This window comes from Odontesthes bonariensis, chromosome 10, assembly GCF_027942865.1.
Source record: "Odontesthes bonariensis isolate fOdoBon6 chromosome 10, fOdoBon6.hap1, whole genome shotgun sequence".
Taxonomy (NCBI): Eukaryota; Metazoa; Chordata; class Actinopteri; order Atheriniformes; family Atherinopsidae; genus Odontesthes; species Odontesthes bonariensis.
This window is the reverse complement of record NC_134515.1, coordinates 16,526,874-16,543,694: the sequence shown is the minus strand read 5'-3', so window position 1 is coordinate 16,543,694 and position 16,821 is coordinate 16,526,874. Positions and strand designations below refer to the sequence as shown.

Genomic DNA, 16,821 nt, shown 5'->3' with positions numbered 1-16,821 from the left:
CCGTTTCAAGTGTAAATAGTTTAAACTGTAAATAGTTTAAACTGTGTTTCCTTCAGTGATCATTTTTCATTATTTAATATATCTGTACATTAATATACGTGACTCATGGTTGTAAAAAATTCACTCTTTCATTAAATATTAATGCATCTTTAAACTCTGGCCGTGTATTGTGCCTTTAATCCATTACACTCAGTTGGTAAATATAGTTTCCACTCACTATTTACAATATAGACTCCACAACTATGTGTTTTTCCATTTATTCTGCTGACCTGTCAAATCAGGACAAGAATAAGTGTTACTGATAATATTTACGATGTAACTGCATCACATTTAGCAGACTTCAGGGTACAGATAATGTGCATGCAAGGTGTGCCATGTAATGATAATCTGGAATACTTTGAACAGACTCTCCTCACCTCCGACATGTATCCTTGTGTAGGGTAATCACTGGTGTAACTTGTGAAACGATGCCATGGATATGCAAACCTTTACATTCACCTATTAAAGTCACTTGGGGTCCCCTGGAAGATAATTGCTGCTCACTAATCCCTTCGTCAGCAGTCTTATGTCCCAGGTCCAATAGTACCACCCTGACATTTGACAACTAATACATTTCTGGACACCCATTTCAATCATTTTCTTCTTCACTCACTGTACACAGATGGTTTTGCCAAGTGGCATTTAGAGGTTTGATATGTCAAAACTTGGAAAAAAAATCTAGTACCTATGGTTTTAATGTAATAAAAGTGTAGCCCAATCTGGTTTTGATACTAATTATTGGATTGTGATTAATTAAGAAACAAGCAAGGAACAAATCAGGGACAACTGATTAATGCTGTGTACTGCAATGTAATACTTCCATTATTTACTAACAATTACTAACAATACTAGATATTTATTAGTACTACTAATAATACTTTATTAGTATTTATTACTAACAAGTAAATAAACAGGTAAACACTTCTTAGGATGTACAAATGCAGTAAACCACAGAAAATGTAACCAAAGAATCATTCATAGCCTGGCGATTCCTAAACATGCTTTCTAAGTCTGTTTTCTGGAAACTCATCATCAGGCAAGGCAAGGCATCTTTATTTATATAGCGCATTTCATACTACGGGCAACTCAATGTGCTTTACATAAAGACAAGGCATTTAAAAGATACAAATTAAAACACAGTTAAAAGCAATCAAAGAAGAGGGGGAAAAATAAAAATATAAAAAATAATCATTAATTCATTCATTTAAAAGTGAAGACCATGTAGTTATGCATTACCAAGTAGTTATGCATTATAAATTAGTAGTATCGTTAATGATTAATCGGTTGTTAGTAGGTTCCTGGTTGGCTCTTCCCTAATTCCCTAATTTAATAACCATTAATTCGTTAATTAATTTATCAATAACAATAAATAATGAATTCATTGACTGCATGATAAGAAAAAAAAGTGTGTCACAGATATTAACTAATGGTTAACTATTTAATGATTTCTATCTTATTTCTCAAAGGAAAACGAATATAAGCAATTCAAAACTAATTTGGGGTATTTTAAGTCTTCATACACAGAGCCAGCATCTTGCCAAAAGTAAGATGTCTGAATGAGCACAATAAATGTCTGAGCAGAGGAAAATGTGGTATGATCCCTCCTTTGAATCCAGCTCTGGTGTCCCATGTGCCGCCACTGTTGCTGCGCGCAGCCAGTTATTTCAGACCGCATCCAGTTGACGGACTGGACTCTCGGGTGGAAGACTGATCTCAGTCTGACCGTGAACACTTTCTGCTTATTAAATGAAAGAATACCATTCATAGAGAGAGCTGCAAAACATGTCGTTCCGCAGAAGTCCTTGTTAGACACCACTGCTCCAGGCTTGGCTTGAACCCGCCTGCCGGGGTAACCTACATGACCGTGTCGGGGACTTGAGAGCGCGGAGCGGAGGAACTGGCTGGAAGCTATTGTTCGAACCCCGGAAACAAGGTAACTGAAGATGGACTGAGACTGAGACTGAAATTTTAAAGCGAGTGGAGAGTTTGCAACCGTGTTTTTTTTTTTTTTTTTACGAGAGCTTCGTCCGCACTTTGACAAGACGAACTTCACTGTCGCTCTCGACTCTACGATGATGGGAGCTGCAGAGCCGAAGGAGTGAAGAGATGCCAAATTTAACATGGATATACTAAAAGGGATACATATCAACACTAATTGTAGGAGATGTAATCAGGTAAACCATTTTAATCACACGATTTAATCTCTCTTCATCGTAGACAATGATAGGCAGCATGCATGCGCCTTTATTGTCTGGTGTAGGCATGCAGGCTTTTTATCTTGTGAACATCGAACACTTCTAGCGTCGCGTTGAATTAGTCAGTGATAAAGTAGTCTAAAATCTATTTTGTGTGAATATTAATAGCACAAAAGCCATCGTGATTAGCTTTTTTTTTTTAAATGAACTCACACACGATAGTAGGCAGGACATGAAATATGTACATATTTCATGTGGTGAGAGTATTGCACATGTCGGGGAATTGTGTCCATTCCCTTATGGCCATGCGTCTATTAAATACCAACAGGTTTGGAATCTCATGTTTTTCAGCTTCCAGCCGAGTTGTGCCACGATTTCCCATTAGAGATAATAACATTCCCTGTGCCCTCTGATTGCTGTGATCATCATTTAGAGCATGCAGCTTTTCTGTGAGAGGGCACATATCCACCAAGTCTTTCTCATTTAAAACCTCTGGCAAAACTCATTGTCATCAGTGATCAACAGGGGATTGGATTCAGTCCAGCCTCACCTCATCTTATCCTCTTCCTTATTTCACCAATCTTGATTGGTTCAGCTTGTCCTCAGTACTTTTGACTCAGCTGGAAGTAGTTAAGTGTCCATATGTCTGAGATGGAACTTACATTTAGGCAGTTAAGTAAATTGAAGGTAGCTTTTTAGTGACTATCAGTCCCTGACTTACATATTGAATGCTACAAAGATGCTTCAAGATAATAAAACTGAAGACGGATTAATTCCTGCTACTACACTTTAATCAGGAGCACAGTCACACTTCAAACCTTTTTATGAAAAGGTGATGGAGCTACTACACATCTCCTTGAGGAGGTGTGATTATGGATGGACATGTTTCTGATTATGTCACTGGCTCAGAGAGAGGTGGAGGGTGAATGTTGAGTTCATAGTACCCCGCTGAGAGGAGCCTGGTGTGAATGAGGAGAGGAAAATCTGTGTAGAGAATGGCTGTGACGATGGCAGAATCAGGGAAAATGATGCTGCATGCTGATAGGTACAAGTATGGGGTCTACCATGCTACAGGTAGTGGAATGATCCTTGTGGTCTCTGCTTCCGTTTTGTGCCTATGCTGTTCATTCTTCTTTTAATGTTCAAGCACAAGGGAGTGCAGCACCCGCAGAGCCTAGCTTTGTAAGGTTTTCTGCAAATGGTTTTATATTTTGGATGCCGAACTGAACAATAGCAATGTCATAACCAACTAATGCCAACAACACACCTTTACTTTAAAAAGTAAAATACCTCACTGCTTTGACAAATGCCGCATGTTATGTGTGTGTTTGCCTGGTGCAACAACAGCCACCGCTAAGTAAAACCACACAGAACTGTTGCATATTCAATAAATCAAGTGGATTTGGTGTGAAATAGACATATAGATGTACACTTGTCTCTCTAGATGTTTGATGCTCACGAGCATGTGCAGCAAAGACTGGCAACTGTGTCGGTGGCTGTGTTGACATTGAATATTGTGCGCTGATTGTAATTATGTATTTATTAGTGTGTGAACACTGGTTTTATGCCACTGGTTCATAACAAGAGAGCAACCTTCTTCTTTTCCTGATGCTCCACCTCTGCACCAAGTTTCATGAGGTTCAGCCTGGTGGTTTTTGTGTGATCCTGCTGGCAGATAAACAGACATATGGAAGGAAAACATGCTCTTCCTTGGAGGAAAAATGCCATCACAAAGGCTAAATCTCTCATTTTTTTTAGATTTGATAGTGATGCGTACCAACTGGGTGTCCTCAGGGACATCTGTATGGATTAAATAACTATACTGAATAAAAAACATTTTCTTTCACTTCAGAAACTAAAAGTAGTATTCTCAAGTTTCACTTTAGTAAACATACAAGCTTTGAAATGTTTTTTATGACATTTCTGCATCGAGTTTGTATAGATGTATAAAAATGGTAATGCTAATAGATAATAGATTTTCTTTGTCTAAGAGGATCTTTCAGTCCTCACAGTAATAACAGCTTGCTTTTGCCATTACGAGCTTGAACTGACCGCCCATGATGCTGAGTTCAAGCAAATGTGTTTTTGCTAAATTAGTGTATTCAAGGAAGTATTAATTGAATCCTAATGGGATCCTTAATTAGAGCCTCGGTGATGGCAGGTGCACTGGAGCTGTCAGCTGTCAGCTGTATGTGCCTTTTATTTATGTTTTTTTATTCATTCGTCTATTACACAATATAGAATAGAGTTGGTATGTCTATTGCAGTTGTCTATACCATTTCAGTCTCTTTAGACTCTAGGTTATATCCAGTACGACATGTCTCTACCATTTACCAGTTCACATAAACATATTAACTATTTTAGAGTATTTATAATTAATTTGCTGCTTGAGGTTTAACTATATAACCAAAAGTGCTTCTACAGAATTTTTCAAACTGAATTGTGATGGATAATGTTGTAAAGGTGTGTAAATTATCTTCATTAAAGACCTCCGGGAGGACATGTTGAGCTTGGACCATGAATCCAAGGAGGAAGAACCTCTCAGCATACTCAGTGGCTCTTGTCACAGGGGAGATTGGGATGAGGGCTTTGGTAGAGCCCCGTGGTGCAAGCTGAAGAAATGAAGAAGCTGGCATGCGCTACATCACGCCTGCGGCTTGTGTACTTAGATCAAAACACTATTAGTCTCTTTGTCTTGTGCCACTGTTTGAGGTAGACTTTTGGCTGTGGAATAAGTTGGCACTGTCTTGAGTCCCATGGTGTTCCGTTTGTGAGGAGGGGAAAAAATGTCTTGGCAAATTAAATCTTCAGCTCAAGAAAGTCTAAAGATCACACATTGTATATGCATATATTCTTTAGGAGAACGAGGGGGTAAGCACCCTTAAAAATATTTTTTAAACTCTAGTTAAATGCTCCATACAAAATTGCATTGAAAGTCATGAAGACAAAATTGACACATTACAGCTATGTTGGTACACTGCATAAAACAAAGCAGTCAGAGAAAGATAAAAAAGATGTTAAAGTATTACACTTTTCTATGCAAAAACATAAAATGCCTAAAGTTTTGCATAACATGAAAATAGAATCTCATGTTAAAATTTTTTTAAGTAACTTCATTTTCAAGAATCAAAAAATGCTAAAGATTTTATTTGCAAACTGTAACTACATACCAGCATTTTACATTGCCTGAAAATGTCACGTGCATTTAAAAATTGTACAAGCACTACATTTTCAAAGCCTCAGAAACGCGGAATGCCTTCAGTTTTTATTTGCTATTTGCAAACATATATAATTTGTTCGGCCCTGTGATGGACTGGCGGCCTGTGCAGGGTGTACTGTTGACCCATTGACTGCTGGGATAGGCTCCAGCCCCCCCGCGACCCGACGGACGGATTCAGCAATATTATCAAATACATGGTTGCAGGTTGGTATCTTGTTGCATGAGTGCTGCCCTATAAAAACGACTCAAAAAAGAAAGCTTTGCGTTGTTGTAATTTTGTGCCTTTGTTGCCACAGTACTATATTGTGGATTTAGGGACAGATGCACCTAGTACACATTTTCTCGTGAAACTGGGCTTTACATACTTACAGTATAACAGAGCAATGGCCATGTGAAAGAAAAACATCCATGTAGTCTCTGTACAAACACCCCTACTGAGACAAACTGAAACATAATTGCTTCCTGACAGCTGTGTTCAGTAAATTTGGCTGAAAGATGGAATATTAAGTGTCAGAGCCCATAAGTGTGTAATACATATGATACAATTAAGACTTCATCATCACTGCCACTCAGCCGTGGTGAAGCTTTGATCCATGTGTGTGGTAAATCAAAGTATGGACGATTAGGAAGAAATTTTACATTTCCTACCACAAGTTAACACTCAAGCATCCCAAGAAGATCAATTTTAAATGACCAAAGGCACTTGGAGCAATGAGATGAACACAGGAAAACACTGATCCAGCTGGTGTCTGCAGATCAAGTGAAGTCACAGCCAAGGTGATTAAAGTTGCAGCATTGTATGCCATTTTTTTTTTTTCCTGGTCTTGTCTCTGCTCTTGCAGAGTGTGGGAGTCCAGCTTCATTCATGATTCAGAGCTTGTGGGGTGGGTGTGAGTATGTGTGTGGGATGCTCAAGCGTTTTAGTGTGAATTTTATCTTCATCTGAACTCTTCAACGATAGGCACCCGGAGTACCCTTCTATTAATAAATTTCTGAGCTCTGAAAAATTGATGGCAGCTGAAAGATGGGGTGTAGTGGAGAGGGTCGAATCAACTGCCATCACTGTCAGCTTATGTGGCTGACTGAACTACAATCTGTGGTTTATCAACTCCAGCTGGTGCTGTCAGAGGGAAAAAAATGACAAAAGGTATCACTCTGACAACATTGAAATTTAAAGGAGTTCTTTGTCTACACCAGTTTGAATCTTCCTTAAAAGCGGCTGCATGTCTTCAAAAGTCAAGTCAAAGAAATATTCAGCCCTGCATTCATACCTTTCTGTTGCATTACAAGTCAATTATTATCTTTATCTTCTATTCTCCTAAATACATGTATTAGAAGTCCAATTGATTAGTTAATAAACAGAAAGTGTTTCCATGAATAGGTCTTACCTTTCAAGCAAAAATGCCAGTTTCTGACTAACAAACAAAGCACTGCGTGACTTCACCCTGAGGTTTGTGGAAGTGTGATTAATATTTTTCACAGATTTGAGATGTTTTGTAGGCTCAGCTTTTAATTAGATGATTAAAAGAACAGAAAATTAACAGAATATCAGAAGTGAAAACATCACTATTGTGAGCTGAGTTGTGTATATATATATCTAACATACAGTGCATGCTACAATGGTTAAAGAATGAAATGTCAGAGAGTCATGACAAATGCACTATAATCTTCTGAAGTGTCCTCAGGCAAAGTTTCTTTTTTAAGTCTTATTTTATTTGACAAAATCTAAAATCTAAAAGTATTCTTATTCTTTGTTATGTAATTTTATGTATTGTATAAATGCAACAGAAAAGCAGTGACGTCTGAATGGGTGAAAGTCTTGCATTTTGACTGCTTGATATATGGTTTTAAATGACTGTCAAACTGATACTCATTAATAAACGTGATAATGTGTTCACTTCAAGGACCTATCTTAAGATCATTTACTGGTAAATTCCTTTTAGCATTGATATGCTTTGCTGCAGAAAAATCCCACTCTTTGTTTTACCTAAATTACATATCTGCAGAATACAAGTAAGCTGCTCATTCTTTGTTTAGCGTGTGTCAAACCATCCCCTGCACAGGCATTATACATATGTGTTCCATATATATCTCTTAACGGCTCAACTGATATGTACTCGCATACAAATTTGGGTTGAGAACAGATTTCAACTCACCCTCTGATATTCCACTACTGCTGTAAATGTGAAAACTATATGTTTGGCTAGTCAGATGTGAAGCAGCTGGGAGCTGACCAGTTTGTGGAACAGATAAGTCAAAATGCCAAGTCATCAGCAACAAGGGGTATGAAGTAAGGCAGAAGGGCAAATAAAACTCAGACTTAGACAGATTTGTAATATTTGATGCCTTGGGAGGAGAACAGGTTGATACAGGAATTAGATTTGGTCTGTAGTGCATCCCGGCTCTGCCTCCTGATCCCCGCCTGAGCTTAGCGCTGTGTGATCCATCCTTCAGCCTTGTTGATACAACAGAATCAACAAATCATATAGAAATGCTTCAATCTGCTTTTGGCACTGTTTTCTGTTGAAGGAAAAAAATATCAAAAAGTGGCCTTTTCTTTGACTTAACATCAGCATCAACAAAAAATACTCCTTGAGTTTAGAGAGATTGTACGTGCAATTTGCACGTGCAGCGCTGAATCTGCAAATGAATTTGATTTGTTGTGCATTCTTAGAGGTTTTGTGATTTTGCTCACTAAAGTAAATGATTTTTACATGTACAAAAGATGAGTTGCTGCTCTAATTTAAAATTTATGCGGTGAAATCACTGGGGAAAAAAAGCAGTCATACTGCTCAACTTTCAATAGTGAAGATTAAAATTCTCTTTTTTTCACTGAGTCTTTAAGATACTGGAGATGCTTAAGTTCCCTAAAACGTTTGATAATTCACAAATGTCTTAGAGGTAAATATTATTTATTTGTTTGAGTACCACAATTGTCATTTTGAAATTTCAACTGTAACATCTCTTTCCAGAAGTAGTGTCACTGTTATTTTAAACAACCCACAGGTGTCCATTTTAAGTGGAACTTTTGTTTCCTGAAGAAATAGTCACTGTTACTGTCTGCAGTATAGTCAGTGACTCTTGACCTAACATAAAAAGGGCTCCCCCATTTCAAATCTCTCCAACTTTGCATTTTATATATTTACCATATATATACTCCACCATTATCTATCTATAGATATGTAGATAGATAGATAATGGTGGAGTTGAGTTTGTGTAAATTGGGGCAGGATATGTTGCACTCAGGACTGTCATTTCAACCTTGATCATATTCCATTTGTCAACTGTTGGCTGTTTCAGGGACATGAAAGAGGTTGGAACTTGAAAGGCAAAGTTTGAAAGCTTTCCCCATCATTAACTTTCATCTCATACAGCAAACAAATTAGGGAATCAATTTGTGATGAAAGTGAGTCATTGACCTTGTCACTACCACTTAAATGCCACAAGGGTAATTAATTTGTCAAATACTGATGTGGACACTTCCTGACTCTCATAGCCATCATCTTAGTGCTGTGCTTCTTTGGATCAAAAGGATTTCCTCTGTTCTGCACCTCACCAACCCTGTTGTCTGATGTCTTTTGTCTCGGGGCTTTCAGAATAATCGAGATCAAGGGATAGAGTGTTAGAGGCCAACAGATAGAAGCTTTTATGAATGGGATGCATCAGTAGTTCACACTTTCTGACAGAGTTCACTTGTTTTGCTGTGAAGGCTGGATAAATGAATATTTGATGACCAGTCTACTAAACATTTGCATAGCTGACAAAACAATTGCTTTAATTATTTGGAGTGTGAGTAAAACAGGTCAATTTGTGGCCTGAGGTGACACCCATATCTGCTTTAGTGGTCAAATTCAGAAATAAGAAGTGTTCTTAATTACTATGTGAATGAATGTGAGACCTTAGGCAAACAATGAAATAACTTTGCATGTTTGTAGTCGGAAAATAAAGCTTTGCTCTATTTCAAAGCTCTAATTTTTTTCTGTTGAAGACATTTTGTGGAGTAATTTATTCAATGCTTTTCTCACAATTATTCCCTCAAAGGCAAGCAATCCACAAATATCCAGCAGCACAAGAAGCCTTTCTGTTTTATTATTAAAAGCCAAAACAGCCACTCATGACATTTGCATCCTAATAACTGCAAAATAAGTTGGAACTAAGATGCCACTCTAAACCTAATCTCCATAATGAGATTTATTGGCAAAAAGAGTTCCCTTTTAATGCCTTAGTTACTGAAAAAAAGGAAAAGTCACGTCGGCAAATGTGTCAGGGGCACAGTTGATATAGTCACAGAAGCATCAGTATGCTCTGTCATGCCTTTCAGTGGTGCACAGATAGAAGGCGTGCAGATAACGGAGAAAGTATGAAAGAGTAATCTTTCACTTGTGTCTATTTTTTTTACACACGCCTTTTGATAGACTATACAGTGTTTTCCTATTAATTTCTTTCTCTCATTTACTTCAGTGGGCTGATGGTGTGTAGTCCGAAGAAGCTGCACCATCAGTCACTTAAATGTACCAGGGAGAGTCAGTCTGAGCAAAGAACATGGCTAATTTCCCCCCCTTCATCCTTTCTCACTCCATAACCAGTTTTCCATAAGAAAACATTCACCTGCTGTATTATCAGAAAGGACCACAGCTATAAACATGTTTGGGGTGTTAAGAGTATCTCAACAAATGATTTGTCATAAACAAGAGGAGGGCGTCTAATGGGGACCTCTTTTGCGTCAAAACGGGAATAAACAGCAGTTTAATCCTTGAGAAGATCAATTGTGAGTCTCCAGGGGGACAGAAATTGTTTTGCACAATGTACAGTCAGCTCTTTATGTCATAAATACACAGTCCCGCCAGCTCAGATGAATTCACAGAGCTAGGACAGAGCTTTATTACATGCTACAGATATGTCTGACAACTAGCGTACATTTTGTTTTGTCTCAGCAGGTTTGAGCACCTGAAAGCAATCCTGTCATGTTTCTCTTACAGGCACAATCCTTATTATGCAATATTAGGCACACTTAAGCAAATTGTACTGCGGTGGAAGAGCTCAGATGATGTGCAGTACAGAACAGAGCTGCTATTAAATGTCACCTACACCTGCTTATAAAAATTAAATACAAGCAAAGATTTTGTGGTTTTCAGGATATTACTGGGATTCCTTTAATGCCATGGGCTTGCAACATGAACAGTTACTGTCCTTGTGAAGTTTCCCGGATGGTGAGACCTGTTCCCAGTGGTTCTGAATATTTGATGCTTCTCTCCTCATTTTCTTTTCATTTGCAGAAGAACAGTGAAACATCTGTAAAGGAAAAAACACGAAATTCTGCCCACCTGTGATTGGAATTGAGCCTGCTCTGACCTGAGACCAATAAAATGGGGTTGCTATGGAAACTTTGGTTTCTGTCATTGGTGGAATGTCTGTCAGGTAAGCCTTCAAATATGCTTTTTTTGTGTGTGTGTGTTGTTGCGTGGAGTTAATGAATTTCATTTGTTTTAGTCTCACTTAAAAACCAAATGGAAATATAAAAGATTTTGTCTATAAAAGCACCTAAAGCTTTCGACCAAATTCACAAATGTTAGTAAAAAGCTATTGTCTTCCATGGTTGCTCAAGGCAGCTAATTCAAATTTTTTTCAGTTGCACAAAGCAACTACCTCCTTTTCTTCAGGCAGTGAATCGTCACAGAAAATAATAAGACAGGTTTCAGTCTCCGACAGACAGCCAATATCTAGCAGTCTTTCATTTTAAAGAGTGCCTCAATTGTTTCCCTAATTGAAACTGCACTAGTAGTAGTAAAGAAATCTTGTCATTGATCTTGCTTTTAATGAGAGACCTAATTTTCCTCCCTTGGAAGCTGTTCAGGGTCAAATACAAGTTCTCTTCAGAATGTCACGGTCTGAAGCTGCGAACAAGATGAATAAGGGCTTTGTTGCGTGAGTGCAGTATCTTGAGGAATGAGTAATCTTTCGTGTTGCCTTTCACAAAATCAGCAGCCCCTCCTCACAGCTGGGACCAAAAATAATTAGTGTGTGCATGTGTGCGTGTGGGCTTGTGACTGTCAATGTATGTATTTGTTTGTGAACTTTTTTTTTTCCTTTCTGAAGCACAATAGCGTGTCGGCACCTAAATTTGCATACATAGCAATTAGCACCACTTATCACTGAATCCACACACATCAGTGAATGTCTAATGAGGCTTTCCTCTGGGAGCTGTGACTTACGATCGAATTAGGATCTACCCCACAATTCTGGATCAGATATTTTGTCCTACTTAAGTATTCTGTTAAATAGACAAATGTTTGAATGTCTTTGACATTCTTCTAAATCAAAGCAGAATGAGCTTTTTACCTTAGAAAATCGGATTCTACGGGGCAGTCTGTTCGGCCACAAAATTCACTAATGCAATCATGAGTGACAGAAACCTCCGTCACAGTTATTTATTTAAAGTAATTTAGTGCCTGACAATAGGAGGGCCAAGGAGGGCAAACCGTTTCTGAAAAGCTTTGTGTTACATGGGCCTTGCCTCATTTCTAAGGCTGACACTCACAGCTGGAACAGAGAGTAACAGAGCATTAATATTCAGTATGGGGCTACATTACATGTGCCCTGCTTACATTACAAGTATAGTGCAATAGAACTGTAAACCTCTAAAGCCTCTTTGTTCGAGGAAAAAAAAATGACAAGCATTTGAGTATGCTTGTCATCAGAGACCTGCAGAGCTGGGTAGAAAAATAACAGTGTGAGTGTGTTAGGTGGTTGTTTCCTGGTAGGTTATTTATCCAGACTCTGATATGTTGTATTTTAATCCAAACAGTAGGCATTGACTGTGTGGGAGAGAACTAGTGCTGTGGGGAAGTCATTCCCAAAGCGAGTTCATGTGAAGTTAACCACCTCTTCCCCTATTTATCTCCGAGGGTCTGAACAACCTTAGGCAGAGGCATGTGCTGTATGTGTGAACGAGCGAGTAGAGAAAGAGAACAAAGTAGAAGAGATGGATGCACTTTGTCCCCACAGATACAACTAACCTTCACAGAGCTGCCGCTTCCCGACCGACAGTCTCCAATTAACAAAAGGGACTTTGTCAAACAGTTGAAAGTTGGTTGGTAAAACATTATCACAAAAGTTAGTATTATATTCAAAGCTGCAGGGAGAAGATTATATTTCAATTTGATTAACATTCGGCAAAAATCGAATATGTGTTTGTCAACCTCTTGAGGGAATGTAAGCTCTGCCATAACGCATGTTACATTTTGCCCATTATGAGACAGCCACTTGACAAAAGTATAAAGGTGTTGATACAAAACATTGACTTCAAAACTCCTTTCTACAGGCTTAGTTAATTTACAATTTGTTTGGCCTAAAAATAATTGGCAGGAATCATGGAAGGGCTGCAATCTAGTTGTCTGAAGTGAGAACAGAAACATTAAAAAAAAAAATCAAAACAAAGCAATCAAGTGTTTTTCTTTTTTTTGGTAACTCGGAATTAATACTTGAAAAATTGCTCATTGTTTTTCAAGTGGGTGTGTGAATCAGTGCGTTTTGGCAGAAGGACTTGTTGTTTGATTTGACGGAGAGAAAAAAAATCTCAATGGTGTTGTTGAAAGTCAGTTGTTGATACAATCAGATGTCTAGACTTCAGAAATGACCTGCCTCAGACAGTATTCATTGACCAATCAGAAAGTGTGGTGGTTTCATCACACACAATAATGCTTGTGTGACTGTTCGGGGTTATATAACTGGAAAAGGCTTAAAAGAGTCCAAGTCCACATAATTCTAACACCAAAATATAGATTACAAGTGTAAACTTAATTTGGCATTATAATCGTTTCACCTTTGAATTTTGGTGTTCTGCCAGTAAAGTAAAAGAAAACTTTTTTTTTTTTTGTAAACAGATTTTACTCTCACCACTGTTTATCAAAAATAGTTTGCATTTAAATTATGATCTCAAAGTAAAAAGCTTACTTACACCGTGCTCTGTATCCCCATGTTTGCGTCTCAGAGAGGAGTGGAATTTCTAATATTGACTTTAAATCACTGATTCATCAGAACATGGCGAAGTCCTTTAGGAATCCATAAGCAAGGGTTTTATTTAATCTTTGAAGTTATAGATATCTGAAGTCATAAACTATTCCTCTGTGAATATTGCTTTCATAGCTGGCTGCACATTTCCTCCATTAAGAATTGGAACATACTGTTTAAGTCTTTGCTTTTAAAAAAAAGTCTTTATGATAGATCTGTCATAATTAGTTGGTGCTGTGTATTGCTTTTTGTAAGTACTGTGCAACATTATCAATGAGATATACAAAATGTATGGCAGGAAGCATACAATTGTGTGGATAAATGCTGCAAGTGTAAATTGAGGATATAATTCAGCTGGTGTCTCTTAAAGTTGAAGCTCTGTCAACATTACTAGACATCAACATAAGCTTTTTATGTATATTATCTTGCTTAGTTCACAAAGACATGACCATAATTGTGATTTTAACAGTAAATATAATATATATGAAATATTTTCTTTCAGGGATTTCTTTCCAGTTATATTGTTTCAGTCACGGCAAGTGTACAATGTTGGAATGAATGGCTGTCCAGGTGACCAAGATCAATTAGCATACTTTAGATTTGTTTCACAAATTATTAACCTTGTTTAACAGGTTGCAATATGTGTTGCAAGAAATGTTAACAAACAGACTCCATATCACACAGTCAAAAACTAAAACTACTAATGGACAAAAAGCACGATGGAAAGGTTTTGGAATGTTACATGCAGACCTTTTCAAGTCAGTCACTCCAGTGGATGCAATCAAGGCCAATAGTATTAAAAAAGAGGAGGGGAAAAAATGACAAAAATAAGATAATTATGCCAGCGTCTCATTTATTCAGTGATCAATGTAATTTTTACAAAAGCAGTCTTATCACATTGGCAGAAGTTCACAACATCCAACCAAGTAAACTGATAATATATTAAAAACATGAATAAATCAATACATTTCTTGGAGCATCATTTAAAAGACTTGTGCTTAATACATGCAAAATCCTTCGCTTTTTAGCTTTTACCCTACAAGAGCTGATAGGAGCTTCCATGTCTTTCACTCAGTGCCAGTGACACTTACAATTATTCTTACCATTTGTTAATAACAGCAAAATCAAGCATTTAATGGTCTTAAAACAGATGTTAGTTTTGGATTTGCTTTGGTCGTGTGTCTTAGGGCTTATTTTCCTGGAAAGGGAAGGGCTTGAACCATGAAAAATGTCCACATTAGTTTGTACAAGTGCACCTGGAGAGCAAGGGCGAAACCATAGTGTAGATTTTGGGGGGGTCCAAATTAGAACTGTAGACCATATTCCAGCGGGGGGTCTGGGGGTCCTCCGCCAGAAGATTTTTTATTTCTTAGATGCCATTTCCTGCATTCTAGTGCATTTTAGGGTGACCTGTACAAATCCTAAACTCATGAAATATATACTGTATAGAACAGTAGATTTCAGCCCTCGGTCCAAATGTGAGCCCTTCCCAAAATATTTATATTGAAAATGTTGTACAATTTTCATATAGGTGTATTGATAAAGATGTGCTTGTATAGAACATAGTTTTTAAGAAATGCAGTATAATGACCAATTAACAAGTTACAATTCAAAGAAGGAGGACTTTTATATGTCACATACTAGACAAAATATTGGAGGGGACAGATTGGTACTTTCCCAACATTGGGGGAGACGTGTCCCCCTCAATGTCTATGGTGGTTACGCCCCTGCTGGAGAGTGACAAATAACCCTCCATTCAAAGCTAAGTAAGCAGGTGTATGAACATTAGTTTGCCATTTTATCAAATGTTACGACATGCAAACCATTTGAACCCTAGATTTAGATAATTTTACGAGAAAGAAAGATTGTAAAACCATTTCACTTTCAGGACGACAGCAATTGGTGTCCTAAGCTGTCCAACCCTGAATGTGTTGGTAGAAATTAGAAGGGTTGCAACAAGTTGGTAACATGTCCCTGTCACAACTTTCTACTGAAAAAAGGTTGCTGGCACTTTCAATAGTAGTTCAAATTCTATTACGTTAAATGTCTTAGGTTGAAGATTTTTTTTGTTCACTTTTACCATTACCCATTACATGCTGGGAATAAATAATTGGTAAATCTTTGCAGCTCACCTAATGGAGCTTGGAAATGAGATTGGACCTCAATAAGATGAAAAATTACATTCAAAGAAGCAATAAATTCCTAGGTTTACACAGACATTTAGTATTGAGAAAAAAAGCACGGAGCACAGTGTAGTTGCTTTAATTTGCTGTCCCCATGTATAGAGTGGGATCTGATTAATTCCCCATGCAGTGAACATAGCATTGGATACTCTTGACACAACAGGCGTTATTACAGTTCAGAAGCAATAGCTTTTATAAACTGGAGAATATTGTTACTTGGTTGGATGTTTGCTGGGAATGCATTACATTTATTCCTATTAACACCTTAGATTAGATTAGATTAGATTATACTTTATTCATCCCACAATGGGGAAATTCACTTGCCACAGCAGCAACACAGCAAGAAACGCAACAACAGACATGAAGAAGAAATTTAAAAAAAAAGAGAAGTCCTTAAACATATGTGACCAAAAGTAAAGTGACCTAGTATAAATAATATTGCACATTATGAAGTTGAAATGACAAAATATAAATAAATACGGATAACCTTCTAACTGAAAATGTAAATAGCGAGCTAAGATATTTGCACTGCAGTGAAGTTTTTTTTCTATTAGTTTAAATCTTGGGTTATTTCTTTTTTCGTGCGTCTTCCTCTACATCTCCAACACTGGAGTCACCAGAACGTGACAGTTTTCTTTTGCTATTTCTAATTTAAGTGTTAGATTGTTATCATTTACACAGGATTTATTTTTCTGTCCACGATGGACTTTGCAAAACAAGTCTTAAATATTTTTAAGCATTGAGATGAGATATGATCAGACCTATACATTTCTGGAAAAGACCAAGGCTCTCCATTTGCTCCGGTATTAATGTTTGCTTCCCCTGAATGAGCGACCTTAAAGGTGTACCTTATCGGTTTGGACAGAGGGGAAGGTGCTTTAAAAAGCAAGATTGGGTTTTTATTTATTTTTTTGATGCATAAAACCCTGAGTTGAATCGAATGGATTTGGGGCCTTGCAAACGGCCCATACCTCCCCCACAGCTGACTCCCCATGTGCCTGTTTATTCATGCTGAGGTAAGCTGGAGGAATTCATTTGCTGTCAGCTAGTATTGAATTTGAGATTAGTTTTTATTTCAGCCTCTAAAACAGCCCCCTCTGCCTTCCACTTGCTTCAACGCTGAGTCTTGTGTTGTCAGAGGTGACTCAGAAAACACGGACATATCACCATCTGG

The 16,821-nt window shown here is 37.6% G+C and overlaps 1 protein-coding gene across 3 annotated transcripts in view; it reads left to right on the top strand.

The window, feature by feature from the left end:
* Nucleotides 1-1,729: 1,729 nt before the first annotated feature.
* cntn3a.1 (contactin 3a, tandem duplicate 1) overlaps nt 1,730-16,821 on the top strand; it is a 101,318-nt gene continuing 86,226 nt past the window's right edge. For 2 of the 3 annotated variants that reach the window (XM_075476496.1, XM_075476494.1), the window contains exons 1-2: nt 1,730-2,213; nt 10,731-10,872. In XM_075476496.1, the coding sequence (XP_075332611.1) occupies nt 10,821-10,872 (52 nt within the window). In that variant the 5' untranslated portion in view covers nt 1,730-2,213; nt 10,731-10,820. The remainder of the gene's footprint in view (nt 2,214-10,730; nt 10,873-16,821) is intronic. The other variant, XM_075476495.1, reaches the window with a different exon arrangement.